The sequence below is a fragment of the Stenella coeruleoalba genome (assembly GCF_951394435.1).
Source record: "Stenella coeruleoalba genome assembly, chromosome: 5".
NCBI classification, from domain to species: Eukaryota; Metazoa; Chordata; class Mammalia; order Artiodactyla; family Delphinidae; genus Stenella; species Stenella coeruleoalba.
In genome coordinates, this window is record NC_137150.1 from 119,325,798 (window position 1) to 119,340,589 (window position 14,792).

Here is a 14,792-nt window from a genome sequence, read left to right on the forward strand (position 1 = left end):
CTGATATCAAAACCAGATAAAGATGTCACAAAGAAAGAAAACTACAGGCCAATATCACTGATGAACATAGATGCAAAAATTCTCAACAAAATACTAGCAAACAGAATCCAACAGCATATTAAAAGGATCATACACCATGATCAGGTTGGGCTTATCCCAGGAATGCAAGGATTCTTCATTATACACAAATCAATCAATGTGATAAACCAGATTAATAAACTGAAGGAGAAAAACCATATGATCATCTCTACAGATGTAGAAAATGCTTTCAACAAAATTCAACACCCATTTATGATAAAAACTCTCCAGAAAGTAGGCATGAAGGGAACTTACCTCAACATAATAAAGGCCATATATAACAAACCCACAGCCAACATTGTTTTCAATGGTGAAAAACTGAAAGCATTTCCACTAAGATCAGGAACAAGACAAGGTTGCCACTCTCACCAATATTATTATAGTTTTGGAGGTTTTAGCCACGGAAATCAGAGAAGAAAAAGAAATAAAAGGAATCCAAATCAGAAAAGAAGTAAAACTGTCACTGCTTGCAGATGACATGATGCTATACATAGAGAATCCTAAAGATGCTACCAGAAAACTACGAGAGCTAATCAATGAATTTGGTAAAGTCGCAGGATACAAAGGTGAATGCACAGAAATCTCTTGCATTCCTATACACTAATGATGAAAAATCTGAAAGAGAAATTAAGGAAGCACTCCCATTTACCATTGCAACAAAAAGAATAAAATACCTAGAAATAAACCTACCTAAAGAGACAAAAGACCTGTGTGCAGAAAAATACAAGACACTGATGAAAGAAATTAAAGATGACACAAACAGATGGAGAGATATACCATGTTCCTGGATTGGAAGAATCAACTTTGTGAAAATGACTCTACTACCCAAAGCAATCTACAGATTCAATGCAATCACTATCAAACTACCAATGCCATTTTCCACAGAACTAGAACAAAAAAAAATTCACAATTTATATGGAAACACAAAAGACCATGAATAGCCAAAGCAATCTTGAGAAAGGAAACCCAAGCTGGAAGAATCAGGCTCCTGGACTTCAGACTATACTACAAAGCTACAGTAATCAAGACAATATGGTACTGGCACGAAAACAGAAATATAGATCAATGGAACAGGATAGAAAGCCCAGAGATAAACCCACGCACATATGGTCACCTTATCTTTGATAAAGGAGGCAAGAATATACAATGGAGAAAAGACAGCCTCTTCAATAAGTGATGCTGGGAAAACTGGACAGGTACACATAAAAGAATGAAATTAGAACACTCCCTAACACCATACACAAAAATAAACTCAAAATGGATTAAAGACCTAAATGTAAGGCCAGACACTATCAAACTCTTAGAGGAAATCATAGGCAGAACATTCTATGATATAAATCACAGCAAGAACCTTTTTGACCCTCCTCCTAGAGAAATGGAAATAAAAACAAAAATAAACAAATGGGACCTAATGAAACTTAAAAGCTTTTGCAGAGCAAAGGAAACCATAAACAAGCTGAAAAGACAACCCTCAGAATGGGAGAAAATATTTGCAACTGAAGCAACTGACAGAGGATTAATCTCCAAAATTTACAAGCAGCTCATGCAACTCAATATCCAAAAAACAAACAACCCCGTCCAAAAATGGGCAGAAAACCTAAATAAACATTTCTCCGAAGAAGATATATAGTTTGCCAGCAAACACATGAAAGGATGCTCAACATCACTAATCATTAGAGAAATGCAAATCAAAACTACAATGAGGTATCACCTCACAGCACTCAGAATGGCTATAATCAAAAAATGTACAAACAATAAATGCTGGAGAGGGTGTGATGAGATGGGGACCCTCTTGCACTGTTGGTGGGAGTGTAAATTGTTACAGCCACTGTGGAGAACAGCATGGAGTTTCCTTTAAAAACTAAAAATAGAACTGTCATACGACCCAGCAATCTCACTCTTGGGCATATACCCTGAGAAAGCCATAGTTCAAAAATAGTCAAGTACCACAGTGTTCATTGCAGCTCTATTCACAATAGCCAGGACATGGAAGCAACCTGAATGTCCATCGACAGGTGAATGGATAAAGAAGATGTGGCACATATATATAATGGAATATTACTCAGCCATAAAAGGAAATGAAATTGAGTTCTTTGTAGTGAGGTCGATGGACTAAGAATCTGTCATACAGAGTGAAGAAAGTCAAAAAGAGAAAAACAAATACTGTATGCTAATGCATGTATATGCAATCTAAATAATAATAATAATAATGGTACTGAAGAACATAGGGGCAGGACAGGAATAAAGACGCAGACGTAGAGAATGGACTTGAAGATACTGGGAAGGGGAAAGGGTAAACTGGGACAAAGTAAGAGAGTGGCATGAACATATATACACTACCAAACATAAAATAGATAGCTAGTGGGAATCAGCCGCATAGCACTGGGAGATCAGCTCGGTGCTTTGTGACTACCTAGGGGCGTGGGATAGGGAGGGTGGGAGGGAGACACAAGAGGGAGGAGATATGGGTATATATGTATACATATATCTGATTCACTTTGTTATACAGCAGAAACTAACACAACATTGTAAGGCAATTATGCTCCAATAAAAATGTTAAAAAATAAATACCAATGTGGAAAATATGAATATTGTTTTGCTATATAAAGGAAGTGTGTTTTGGGATTTTATCAGATTTTATTTTTACCTAGTCTGCTGCCTCTGTCTCATCTCCTTTTGTACACATATATGATTTCAATTCCCCACAAAACCATTGGTTAACACATTAACTATTACAGAAATTATCCAGATGCCAGTTTTTTTAAATGACCTTCCATTCTTAAAACTAGAGTCCTTTGATTTGTGTACTACTTAGTTTACCATTTCATTCCTTAATTTTTGCTCTAGTATTTCTTCTTTTCTAGGAAATCTGTACAGTACTTCTCAAGAGGGAATTTTTAGCAAAGGAGTTAAGAAATTCTATTTAAGGAAATGTGCACAAAGAGAATAATAATTGGTTCTGTTTATTAAAAGCTGTTCAAATTGTCTGAATATTAGTTGCTGTTTTCTTGAGTGGGAAAAAATTGGCATATTTTTATATCTATATGGTATTTTATCTTCTGGATATTAATTTTTTGGCAAATTATGAAAACCCACCAGTAAATTAGTATTATTTGGAATTCTGCAAATGGAAGGTTTTAAGTAACTGTTTATATTTGTATTATGAAGGAGTCAGTACACACTGAAATGTGATTACTTCAGAGTGATTCACAGTCATATCAATGTCCAGTGATTTGGGGTGAGGAATCTCTTGTGCTTACTTTGTGCAGACTCTGTGCTGAGCATTGTGGGACCAAGTTCATTTCATTGTACTGTATTAGAAAAAGAGATATCACCTTACAGAAATTCTCATCTACTTTAAAAGAACAAATTTAATCTATTTAGTAAGACTATGACTGGTCAATTCAAATGAAATTATAGTGGAAAGATACTTTAATTCTGTTATCACGTACATAGGAATGTCTTAAATTAGAGGACAGTGCTTAGCAATATATGTATACTTTTTTCTCAAATGCAGAGAAAAAAAATACTTAAAGTCAAAATACATTTGGTGTTGGTTACAGTGCCTGTGTCTTTGTCCTGGGGCAATTAATTCATTTGAGGAGTATAATTCTGCCTTAACTTCTCTTGACCCAACTTTATGTTCTTCACCAAATCAGCCAGTTCCTTTTCTTCAGTCCCCAAACCCCTCCACATAATGGAATTGTGGCAAATTGCATGTTGTTGGAGATTGAGAAAGCCCATGGTAATGAAACTTTTGTTTTTTTCTCAATCATTGCCTACACAGTAAGCAACAAAAGACTAGAACAAGCTGTATTCTAGAAACCCTTCAAGCATATGAACAATTGCCCAAAAGAGCCCCTCTCAGGCACACTGTAGCAGCCAGAAATCAATCGGTATAATTCAACCTTAGTTCCCATCTCTCCCTTTACTCTTCCAAATGGGTTAGTAAAACTTTACAGTAATTGGCAAGAAAGACAGTTGAGCAATAGAACATAATCTTCATGGACTTTGTACCAACTATCATATAAAAATTCTCTGCGGCATAATTTATAATATTACTAACGCTCAGGTATATGATGCATGCATTTGCTGATTTTTCTCACACTCTGTCTTCCAGGCATATAAAAAATAAGAATAAAGTTAACATCCCTGAAAGGCACATTCATAATAAATTATTGCTTGGAAACTGTGGTTTTCAAGTTTAATTGTCTCTTTCCCTTCTATAGATTTATAGTATCTTGACATATGAGAGGAATAAATGGGAAGGATGACTGGGGACTCATGGATCCAGTAAAAGAGGGAATGTGATATTTTGCCACCTGCTCACCTTATTATAATTTTGTGAGGATTGAGTAAAGTAATTTAGTACAGTCTCTAATAACAGGAAAGCTTTGGATATGGAGTTTCTTTGGTCAAATAAATGATCAGATTAAAATGAGCATTACTGAATACAGTAATCTTGTCTTAACCTTAGTTTAGTTTTTGAAAAATGTTTTTAAAAAAGTATCCAGCTGCTTTTTTTTTTTTTTGATCTAAGTCTGAAGGGGGAAAGGAGAAAGGATCTAACATGTGTCCCTCTTTATGCCAGTCATTAATTTGTATTATTTCTCTTCTTCACGACCACTCTAAGATATATATTTAAATCTTTGTCTTTCAGATAATAAATACAAAGTTCAAGAAGACTAGGTAGCTTATCAAAAGTGATGTGTACAGTAATTGGTGGAAATGGTTATGGTGGATTCACCCACACACTTTCAATGTTTGAAAATTGTATGTTACTTTTTGGTCTTCATTTTGATTATCAAATGCTTACATAAAGAGTGAAAGATAGGACTAAATATGTACTGATCCCATTCTTATAGTTTATATGTAGGAAAGGAGATTTCTATTCCACTCCCTAGGAGAGAAAAGTAAGGGTTGAGTATTACCCTTATGCTCTCTGTTCCCCATTCTCCATCTCCTTTGACCAGAAGAAACTGGGCTGTTAGCCAACTTTTGATACTGGCCAATATGTCACAAGACCTTTGGCCTGTGAGATATTTTGGTCCATAAGACATTTGGTTCATTCCAAAAGGTCCTTAAAATTTGGTCCTATATAAAATGTCCATGAGCATATTTAGTCCATGCCAAATGATTTTGGACAGGACCAAATTATCAAGGACCTTTTTGGTGTGAACAAATTTCTTATGGACGTTTTGGACAAGACATAGTCCTGCAAGGAATTGGTCATATGGTTCAGCCACTTTCTATAATTTTGGTGGGTTTGTCTTTAGGAGAGTAAGGGGGAAAACTTAAGTCCAAGGATTTCTTGCTTTAACACATTTTTTTACCCCACTAAGTCATTCCACATATTTCTCTTACAGCATTTTATATACCTAAGAGGTCCTCAATAACTGTGGGTTATTTGAATCACTCAGTGAATCAGTAAACAGACAGATAAATGGAAAACAGAGCACTAATTTAGATATTTGTTGCTGACTTTTAAAGTTTTAGAAATAAATTTCTCAAAATATATTAGAATTATTTTTTCAGTTTATTTTAGATTAAAGGAATTAGTCACTATAGATCCTAAAATCAGTTTTTGAAAGTGTGTTGAAAGGTGATTTTAGAGGCTATAAATAGTTTTCTACATTGGATAAGGGACTATGGGCTGAAGAGCAGTTTTATTTTTCAATATGTTGTGCTACTATATGGTTAACACCTACATACAACCCCAGGCAGGCTTATCCTACCATAAAAGACCTCTATAGGTTTAGAGGTGGGATAACTTGTTTCATAAAGCATTTTGATTAATGATTCGTATATCATTCTGCTTTTCAAACATCACACCAACCATTTTATCCAAGAATTATTGTGTTACTCAGAGATCATTTATAATTTCACAAATGTTCTCTCCTTGTATGTATATAACATTTGATATAAATTCTAATAACATAAAAATGGCAGTATTATTTTTGGAGCTGACGATCCACACACTATTGCCTTTATGGAGTTTACCTAAAGAGATTAGGTTCACATCCAGACCACTTAACATGAAGATTAAGTTAGGACCAGAGAAGACATTTTGGTTAACCAGCACATAGACAAAGGTACAGTAGACAATTACTAGGAATCCAGAAAAATTTTCACATTACAGTTACATATCAGGAGTTGGCACAAGGTAGGCATTTAATGAAAAATTGCTGAATGAATGAATCCAAGGCAACTTTGGTACTGGTTTGGCAACCATACCGTGTTAAGAGAAAGAGCAAGCATGTCTCCCTTGCATGCAGAGAGAATAATTAGAGAAAAAATTCCCTCACATCCTATGAAACTTACATCCTTTCTGGCAGACATTTTGATCCTATTGGTGGTGTTCTTAGCAAAAGGTAATAACCATGGCTCTAATAGATGAAGGACTGAAGTGAGATCAGATAATCCAGGCCTTGATTGCCTCAAATATATTGTTAATTTTTGGTAAAATATTAGGCTAAAAGTATAAACTTTGATGCTCTAGTTTTCTTATCTATTAAATAAGGGTACTGTTAACTGCTGTGTTATCAGAGAATTCTCAGGAGTCAAAATGAAATATTAGCAAAAAGTTGTTTTAAAATAAGAGAAATAATATTGAAACTGATCTGGAGTTGCCAGAGGACTGCTGGTAGTTAGCTTGTCTGTAAAAATAAATGACATAAAAATATCAATTACATTTAAAAACTGATTGTTAGGAATTCCTTCTGTTTAATATTTTACTTGAGAGTTTTAAAAATTACTATGAATTATTAATATTTATTAACTTAAGAATACATCATTTGTATCTGGAGCTGAAAATAAATCTATTATGTTTTTATTGATTTTTAGAGCTGTACAGCAGAGGTTTTTAGATGTGCTTACTTTTTAAATAATGAAGATGATGTTTGTCAATTATCAATAACTAAACATAAGAATTCATTAATTTCATAATGGCTGTAGACTAAAATGTTCTAGATTAATCTGCTATTGTTTGAAATAGGAGCTTGAGTTATGCTTAGACCATGGGCTTTGGAGTCCAGAGGAATTCTTTTTAATTCCTGACTTTGATAATTAATAGCTGTGTGGCTCTGGGCACATTCTTTATTCCTTATGTATTTTTAAGTGGAAAAAATATTAGTCTCTACAGAATCATTCTGAGAACTAAATGAGATAATGTTTGCAAGAGAGTGGCATGTACATATATACACTACCAAACGTAAAATAGATAGCTAGTGGGAAGCAGCCACATAGCACAGGGAGATCAGCTGGGTGCTTTGTGACCACCTAGAGGGGTGGGATAGGGAGGGTGGGAGGGAGGGAGACGCAAGAGGGAAGAGATATGGGGATATATGTACATGTATAACTGATTCACTTTGTTATAAAGCAGAAACTAACACACCATTTAAAAGCAATTATACTCCGATAAAGATGTAATATATATATATATATATATATATATATATATATATATATATATATATATATATATATATATGGTACCTGGTCCAAGTAGATACTTCAAACAAATAGATTTTTCAAATATTATAAAAATGGTCATGATTATGGATAACACTAAAAGTAATGTGGTTATAGTTTTATAACAATTTACACTTTAAAATCATTTTTATATGAATTCAATACTTGTGATGACTTCTAAAATATTTAGAAAATTTTATTATTTACAATTTATGGGAAGCAGATTTTCAGAAGGTGAAATGCCCAGTGATTCTGGTAGTTGACAGACAGGATTAGTGTTCAAATCTTTTGACTTCAATTTTTCTACAACAGAATGATTTTCCATTTTAACATAACTCAGGTTAGTTTTTAAATGATTGATAATTTCTCAAAGCACTCTTTTGATAGTCAGTATGATCTTGATAAGACAAAGTGAAGAGGTAGTGACCAATTGTAGTTAGAAACATAGGGTGGAGAAAATGCTGGAATAGAGCAAATTTAACATTAAACTTTAGATTGTCCTTTCCAAAGAGTATGATACATTTTGAAAGTTATCATTTCATTATATTTTAAATTCCTTTCCCTCATTTATAATGACCTTACAAATGTCAGGGTTTCATTTCCAAGGCTGCATTATCAGAGCCATATTTTGAGATCACACACATGCGCACACACAAACACACTCTCACACATCATATATGCATACATACATATATAGAATTTAAAATATGAAAGGAGCATTGGAATTGGAAATGCATATCCTTATATATATAACTAGGCACTATGAACTTTGCAATATTATTAACTATGTTATTCCTAACCAAATGTATGCTTTATACATTTTGATATGAAGACTAAATATCTAATTTAGAAAGAGCCGCCAGAAAAATATTGAATCCTTGACTAATGTCATAAAGTTTTATGATCACCAAATTATACATTTTGAAATGCCATAAGTACTGACCTGAAGTTGTTGCAGGACTCATCGTAGAGAAATTCTCCAAAGACGCTGGAATAAAGTTGGTTTGACGTTAGGGTTTAGAGTAGAAATATATTACAAAACATCGAGTGCAGTTTGAATATTCATTCAAAGGGCATCTGATCTACCAGAGTTTCCGTTTCATCCTTTCTCATCCTGAATGTTCCTATTTATTTATTTAATTATAATTTGATTGTGATACATTTGATGAATTTCCAGAATCTCTATGTATTCTCTATAAATTTACCTATGCAAAATATTTGCTTTATTTTACCCATTTAAGAAAGATATCTATTTATTCATCATAATTATATAGAATAATTTATATTTAAGAGAGACAATATAACACACCATATCTTGTCAGACCTAGAATCAATTGTTTTGCACTGAAACAAATGGATGCCAAAATAATCTTACACATGATAATATCTACAGGGAACTAAGTACTGTTTAAGTATAAAGTGCTTTTCACATAAAAGATAAAAACTAGCTATTTTCTTCACCCATTAACATGTTTAATATTTTTAAAGATATAATGATGACTATATTAAAAATAAAGAAAATCATATCTTATGATCTAATGAATTTGTTTTCATTCAAAACAATATTTATGGTAAGTGGGTTAAGAGGTATGTCCTCTTCTACTAACTAGATTGTTTATTACGTTATTTCTTCATTACTGCACTGTCTTCTTTCTAAAAGATCTATAGCAGTTTCATAAATGTTATATGGTAGATTATTGATGAAGAAGATAAAATAAGTTTTATAAGATATTTTCATAAAGAAGATAATATTTTAATTTTCACTATGTTTGGTTTGACAGTATACTATATAAAAATCAAAGGTATCTGTGAAATTATTAACCAATTTAAAAATGTAATAAATTTGAAAATTCACATGATGCAAGTGAATATTAAACTTAAATACCTAAAATTAATTATGTTGATTATGTTAATTATATTAATTATGTTTATAAATGTGTTTTAATGTAGTTCAACAAGTTAAATGTAACTTCAACTTCTGGATCATATTCTTGAGTTGATGTTGTGATATAGTTTATTGCATTTATGATCCTTATTCTAAGTTAATTCAAAGGATATAGTTTTATTGAATAAATAAAGTTTTTAAAACCACAAACTCCCCTCTCCCAAATAGTCCCACCATAGAGTCATGAAAATAAGTTTCAGCACACCTGTCAATTCATTTGCCTCTGCAGACCTCCAGAAACTGATGCCTATTCAAATAAAGATAGCAAGATACCACCTTTCTAGAAGAAAATTGACTATTGAAAAATAATCAACATTGTTTAAAGACAAAACTATTACAAAGAAACTCTAATATAAGTGCTAAGAGCGCAGATATTAGGCTAAGACCGCGTGGGTCAGAATCCTCAATCCACCTCGAAATAGCTAAATTTTCTGTATGTTAGTTGTCTCATCTGTAAAATGGGGGTAGTAAAGATACTGTGTAATAAGATTGGTATGAGGAGTAAATGTGTTGATAGAAAAACCACCTGTTGTAGTTAATAATAGTTAGTAGTAGTTTTCAGCTCATTTGAATCAGACAAAAATCCAAAACAGTCTCTGCTCCAGCAGCTATGCCAGAGGGGACCAAACCATCAGTTGAAGAAGCACTTAAGAGCCTGAGCTGTCTTCTCACTGAACAGGCACAGCAGGATATAGTAGGGGGCTTAGTGAAGGAGTACTGTGCTTTATGAACCCATGTTGTAAAGGAAAGCAACTCGAGGTTTTGTATCCACTATAACAAAATTTTAAAAATGCATGTTTTTTTATGTTTCCTTTAAGGGCAAATCTATACTGACATCTCATTCTGAAGCAAAACTATTTGAACTGGCAATAAGCTGTTTGCCTTTATTCCACTTGATGTGGATATTTATATATTGATGAGCTTTCTAACATCTAAAAATTTCTGAATTCTAAAACATATTTAGCCTGAAGGTTTACAGATAAGAGATTGTGGATCTGGATGGGCCTGGCAACTTACTATTGTTTTCAACCAAAATAGGACTCGGTATACATGTATACATGTTTGTTGAATTAAATTGAATGGGAAATAACCAAAATGGAAAATTTAGAATGACCTAACATTGATAGGCATTATTGTCTTGCTATTATATTTGATGTCCTATATCTCTTCCCCTTTGATTATTTTTATCTTAAAATTATTTATCATTTTAAAATAAAGTTTTATTTTTTATAAGTAACTGGGATGAATCAAACTCATAATCCCCTCTTTTTACTTCCTTTCCTTCCTTTTTTTTTTTTTTTTTTTTTGCGTTATGTGGGCCTCTCACTCTTGTGGTCTTTCCTGTTGCGGAGCACAGGCTTTCCGGATGCGCAGGCTCAGTGGCCATGGCTCATGGACCTAGCTGCTCCGTGGCATGTGGGATCTTCCCGGACCGGGGCACGAACCCGTGTCCCTTGCATTGGCAGGCGGACTCTCAACCACTGCGCCACCAGGGAAGCCCTTCTTTTAAGTCCTCAGTCAGAGACTGGATTTGCCACTTGACTATGTAATCTAATAATATCTATATGACTATCACAAAGTAATGTGTCACTTTCCAATGCATGGTTCCTGGAAAGTCAGGGTGTGCTTGGCCAATGGCAAAAGTGTGATCAGACCCACAAACATTTATGCATGCCAGTATTTTCAGAACCTTTTTGATGTTTGATGTTTTACAAACATTTTCTCACTGACATTTTTCTCCAAAACAGTTTCTCCATATTTTATTTTTACTATGTAAATGTGTTACCTCAGTCAATAAGACAGGTTTCTAAAGTCCAGGGTGATCCCACTGCTCCCCTGATACATAGCTAGAATTTTAATTTCATAGCTTAACAATTCAAAGAAATCAAATAATGTTCACAGGTACCTGTAATATCAATGCTGTTCACATCAATATGGAAAATGGCCAGTTGGCTGGATTTCTTTGCTTCAATGCCTTGAATCATTTCTTCTTTTACATTTTCATCTGACACCCACTGGGCAAAGAGAAGGTCAAATATGACTATAATGCTGCCATTTCTGCAAAGCAAAAAAATGACATAAGAGAAAAAAGTTAGCCTTCTTCAAATGATTTGTGTTCAATTTATGTAAGGTGTCTTTGAAATTCTCCACGGTTATCCCCTTGTTAATCCTTATTACACCTATACAAAGTAGGTCATATCAAATATTATCTTTATTTCACAGGTGGAAGAAAGAGAAATTTAAGGACAATGTTTCTCCAAGAACACAAGATATATCCAGATTAGAACCTGATTTTTCTGAGTTCCACATTAGCATGCTAATCCCTAGGCTAGACCACAGATACTTGTGTCAAATTAAACCAAATCACATGGTATCATGACATTTATTCTTATTTTACTGTTTGAAATAATGAAGAATGTGAATTTGTAATTTTTCATAGATGACTTCTAAGTAGGAATAGGTCTAAAGTAGTTTCACTGATTTCAGAGAAAAATTTTCTATATAGTTTACGAATGCTTGATAGCAAGCTTATAGCAACTAATTTATATCTACTTTTTCTTAATATAAAATAAATAAAATATGCCCTGATTTAGAAGGGTAGAAAGAAGACAAGCATAAGTGGATTATTGGGAATTTGTGGGATATTCTGTCTCATGGTCAAGTGTTGGGATTATCTTGCCTACTCGTCTCCGACCATAACATTAGAGTTCAAGTACATGACCCAAGTCATCTTCTCTTTTACTTCATCGCCTTCTCTGAAATATGCATTTTCAAAGTTTTCTTCACTGATGATTTGTTTACAGTTTAAAGAATCATAAAAATGAATAAAGTTTGGGCCCACTAGAAATACTGGAGAGATTTTTGCTCTTCTGTCTACATTTCTACTTTGCTACTGTGCTTTTAGGATACAACTGCTTGGGAAACAAACTCTAGCTCTGGTCTTCATTCTGTATCCCTCAGTAAGCTGGGGGTACTCAGGGTTTACTTGGACCCTTAAGAGGCAGACCAAGGAGAACCAGATTTTGCATGGCATGTTTGCTGGTTCTGAAATTTACACATTCACATTCATATCCTTGTGATATCTTTAAGTTAATGAGTTTCTTGAAGGGTTTCATCAACTCCTGAAGAGTTCTTTATGTATCTGTATGTATATATGTCTTGATAAAAACCTATAATAAATGTTTTTTTTTTTCCTCCAAGACTATATACAGGATAAAAATGTTCCTGAAAGATCACAGCAGATCAGCATTTCCTCTCGGTAGGATATTCCTTTTTGGTTTCTGTGCTACTATTCAGGTTCATCGTTTAACAGAAGTGATTCCTTTTTATGTAGCTAGCTTTTCATGATTGATGTGAACAGGATTCTCTGATCAATAATTGCACATTTCACCTCTATTAGATATATTATTTTAAAATGTTAGAATGTTTAACTTTCCAATCATCTGATTAAATCAGAGTATCCAAATCTTGTAAATGGCAAGGCTCCTTAGTAACTATTTAGGTCCGGGTTCCCAAATTTACCCGCACATGGAATCACTGCTGTCCTTGATAAAAATAGATTTCATCACAGACACTGTTTTTATCTATTCTTCCACACTTGTTAATTTTTCCATGCTGGCTGGTCTCTAATTTTGTTTGAGAATAACTCTCCATTTTCTCATGGCTTCTCCAACCATTTCTCATGTCAATGATAGTTTTATTCATGGGCATATGACGAGGCCCTGGTCAATGGAACATGAGGGGATGCTGATCGGAAACTTCTTGAAAACTTCTTTATATTTAATCAAATAAAGGTTCATAGTGGACTACTACTCTTCTTTGTTGAATGTTATTATGTATACATGTGATTGCTGGAACTGTCACATCTATGTTGGGACCATGAGGCAAGCTATGATTGACAAGCTAAAGATAGTACAATAAAACAATGAAACCACCTAAATTCTTGATTATATCTCTGTCATTGTTCCACTGAATTAACCTCTGCTGAAACCTCCAGATTTCTTGTGATGTCAGATGGTAAATTCTTGTTGTTTAAGGCACTTTTAGTCACATGTTCTGTTAATTGCAATTAAAAAAATCTTAACTGGCATACAACTCTCAGGCCTCATCCATATTTATTTAAACAGATGCTCAAGAAAAGGGAGATGACTATTTTTGCATCTGATGTTGGCCAACATTGCGATTTTATAAATAGGGAGAATGAGACTCAGAGTAATATAGGTAACCTTGCCTAGAGTTATACAGCTTATTAATATCAGAGAGAGAGAAAGGAATAAAACCCAGAACCTCTGTTTCCCAGATGTGTTTTGCTATAGTTCCCATCCCCACCCCACATACCACTGCTATCAACACCATTGTGAACTATTTGTCAATAGGAAAGACAATACAACACATTTGCCTAGATGCAGATCCAGGTTTTTATCATCTTACATTGTTACCAGAACTTTATATCTAAAAAGATGCAGAAAATAGCTAGTTGGAATTGGGGGGGGGGGGAGGATGGATATTTTATTGCCGCCACACTTTGAGAGATAGAAGCTTCCCTCTTCCTGTCCCTTTCCCTTTCTCCCTCCTCCTCCCCGCCACCTGTTCTTTTTCTTCTCATTTTCCCTCATCCTCCATCTCTTCCTCCTCCTCTGCTTCCTCCTTTTCATTGTCTCCTTAACAAACCTCACCCCCCAAAAATTCTTAAATGGACAGGGTTCAATATGGTAAAGATAAAGTGAGAGTGAGCAAAGTCCATTAGTTTCTCTGTCTTCAATTTCTAATCTTTACCTCCTTGGTTGCACAGCAGATAGCTTTAATTCTGATGAAATCGGATTTTTCTCTTTGTGTAACTTTCACATATTAAGTTTGACTGACCACTTGCTTTTATTTTATTTGAGTTAGGGAGTAAAAGAGGTAAGGTAATTTTGGTAGAGAGCGTACAAATCTGGAATTTTCTTTCACTGAGTTGAAAGTAACTGGATAAGTTCATCCTCAGGCATAAAACATCTTTGTATGAAAGATGTGTTTTCTTACTTGTGAATTATACATTGAATTTAATAATTTATACTTTGCAAGGACAGGAGTGACAGATCCTATATCCACATACAGTTGTATTCTTTAAAATTTGTTTCTTACTCAGAGTAAATGTTGAGATAAGAGAGATATACAGTAAAAATCAGGAAACCCATAATAAACTTTTGTGTTTCATGTAATAAGAAAGCTATATTATGTTAGTAGTTTAATAATGATCTCTATCACTGCTGTGAAATTGAATTTATTTATTAAGGTAATGTGAATTCTTCCTTTAGGG

The 14,792-nt window shown here is 33.8% G+C and overlaps 1 protein-coding gene across 2 annotated transcripts in view; it reads right to left on the reverse strand.

The window, feature by feature from the left end:
* TMPRSS15 (transmembrane serine protease 15) overlaps window positions 1–14,792 on the reverse strand; it is a gene marked incomplete at both ends in the record, with an annotated part of 135,126 nt that overhangs the window by 114,246 nt on the left and 6,088 nt on the right. Inside the window, 2 exons of one of the 2 annotated variants that reach the window (XM_079922843.1) lie at window positions 6,699–6,734; window positions 11,400–11,551. In XM_079922843.1, the coding sequence (XP_079778969.1) occupies window positions 6,699–6,734; window positions 11,400–11,551 (188 nt within the window). Of the gene's footprint in view, window positions 1–6,698; window positions 6,735–8,487; window positions 8,537–11,399; window positions 11,552–14,792 lie in introns of both variants that reach the window. The other variant, XM_079922842.1, reaches the window with a different exon arrangement.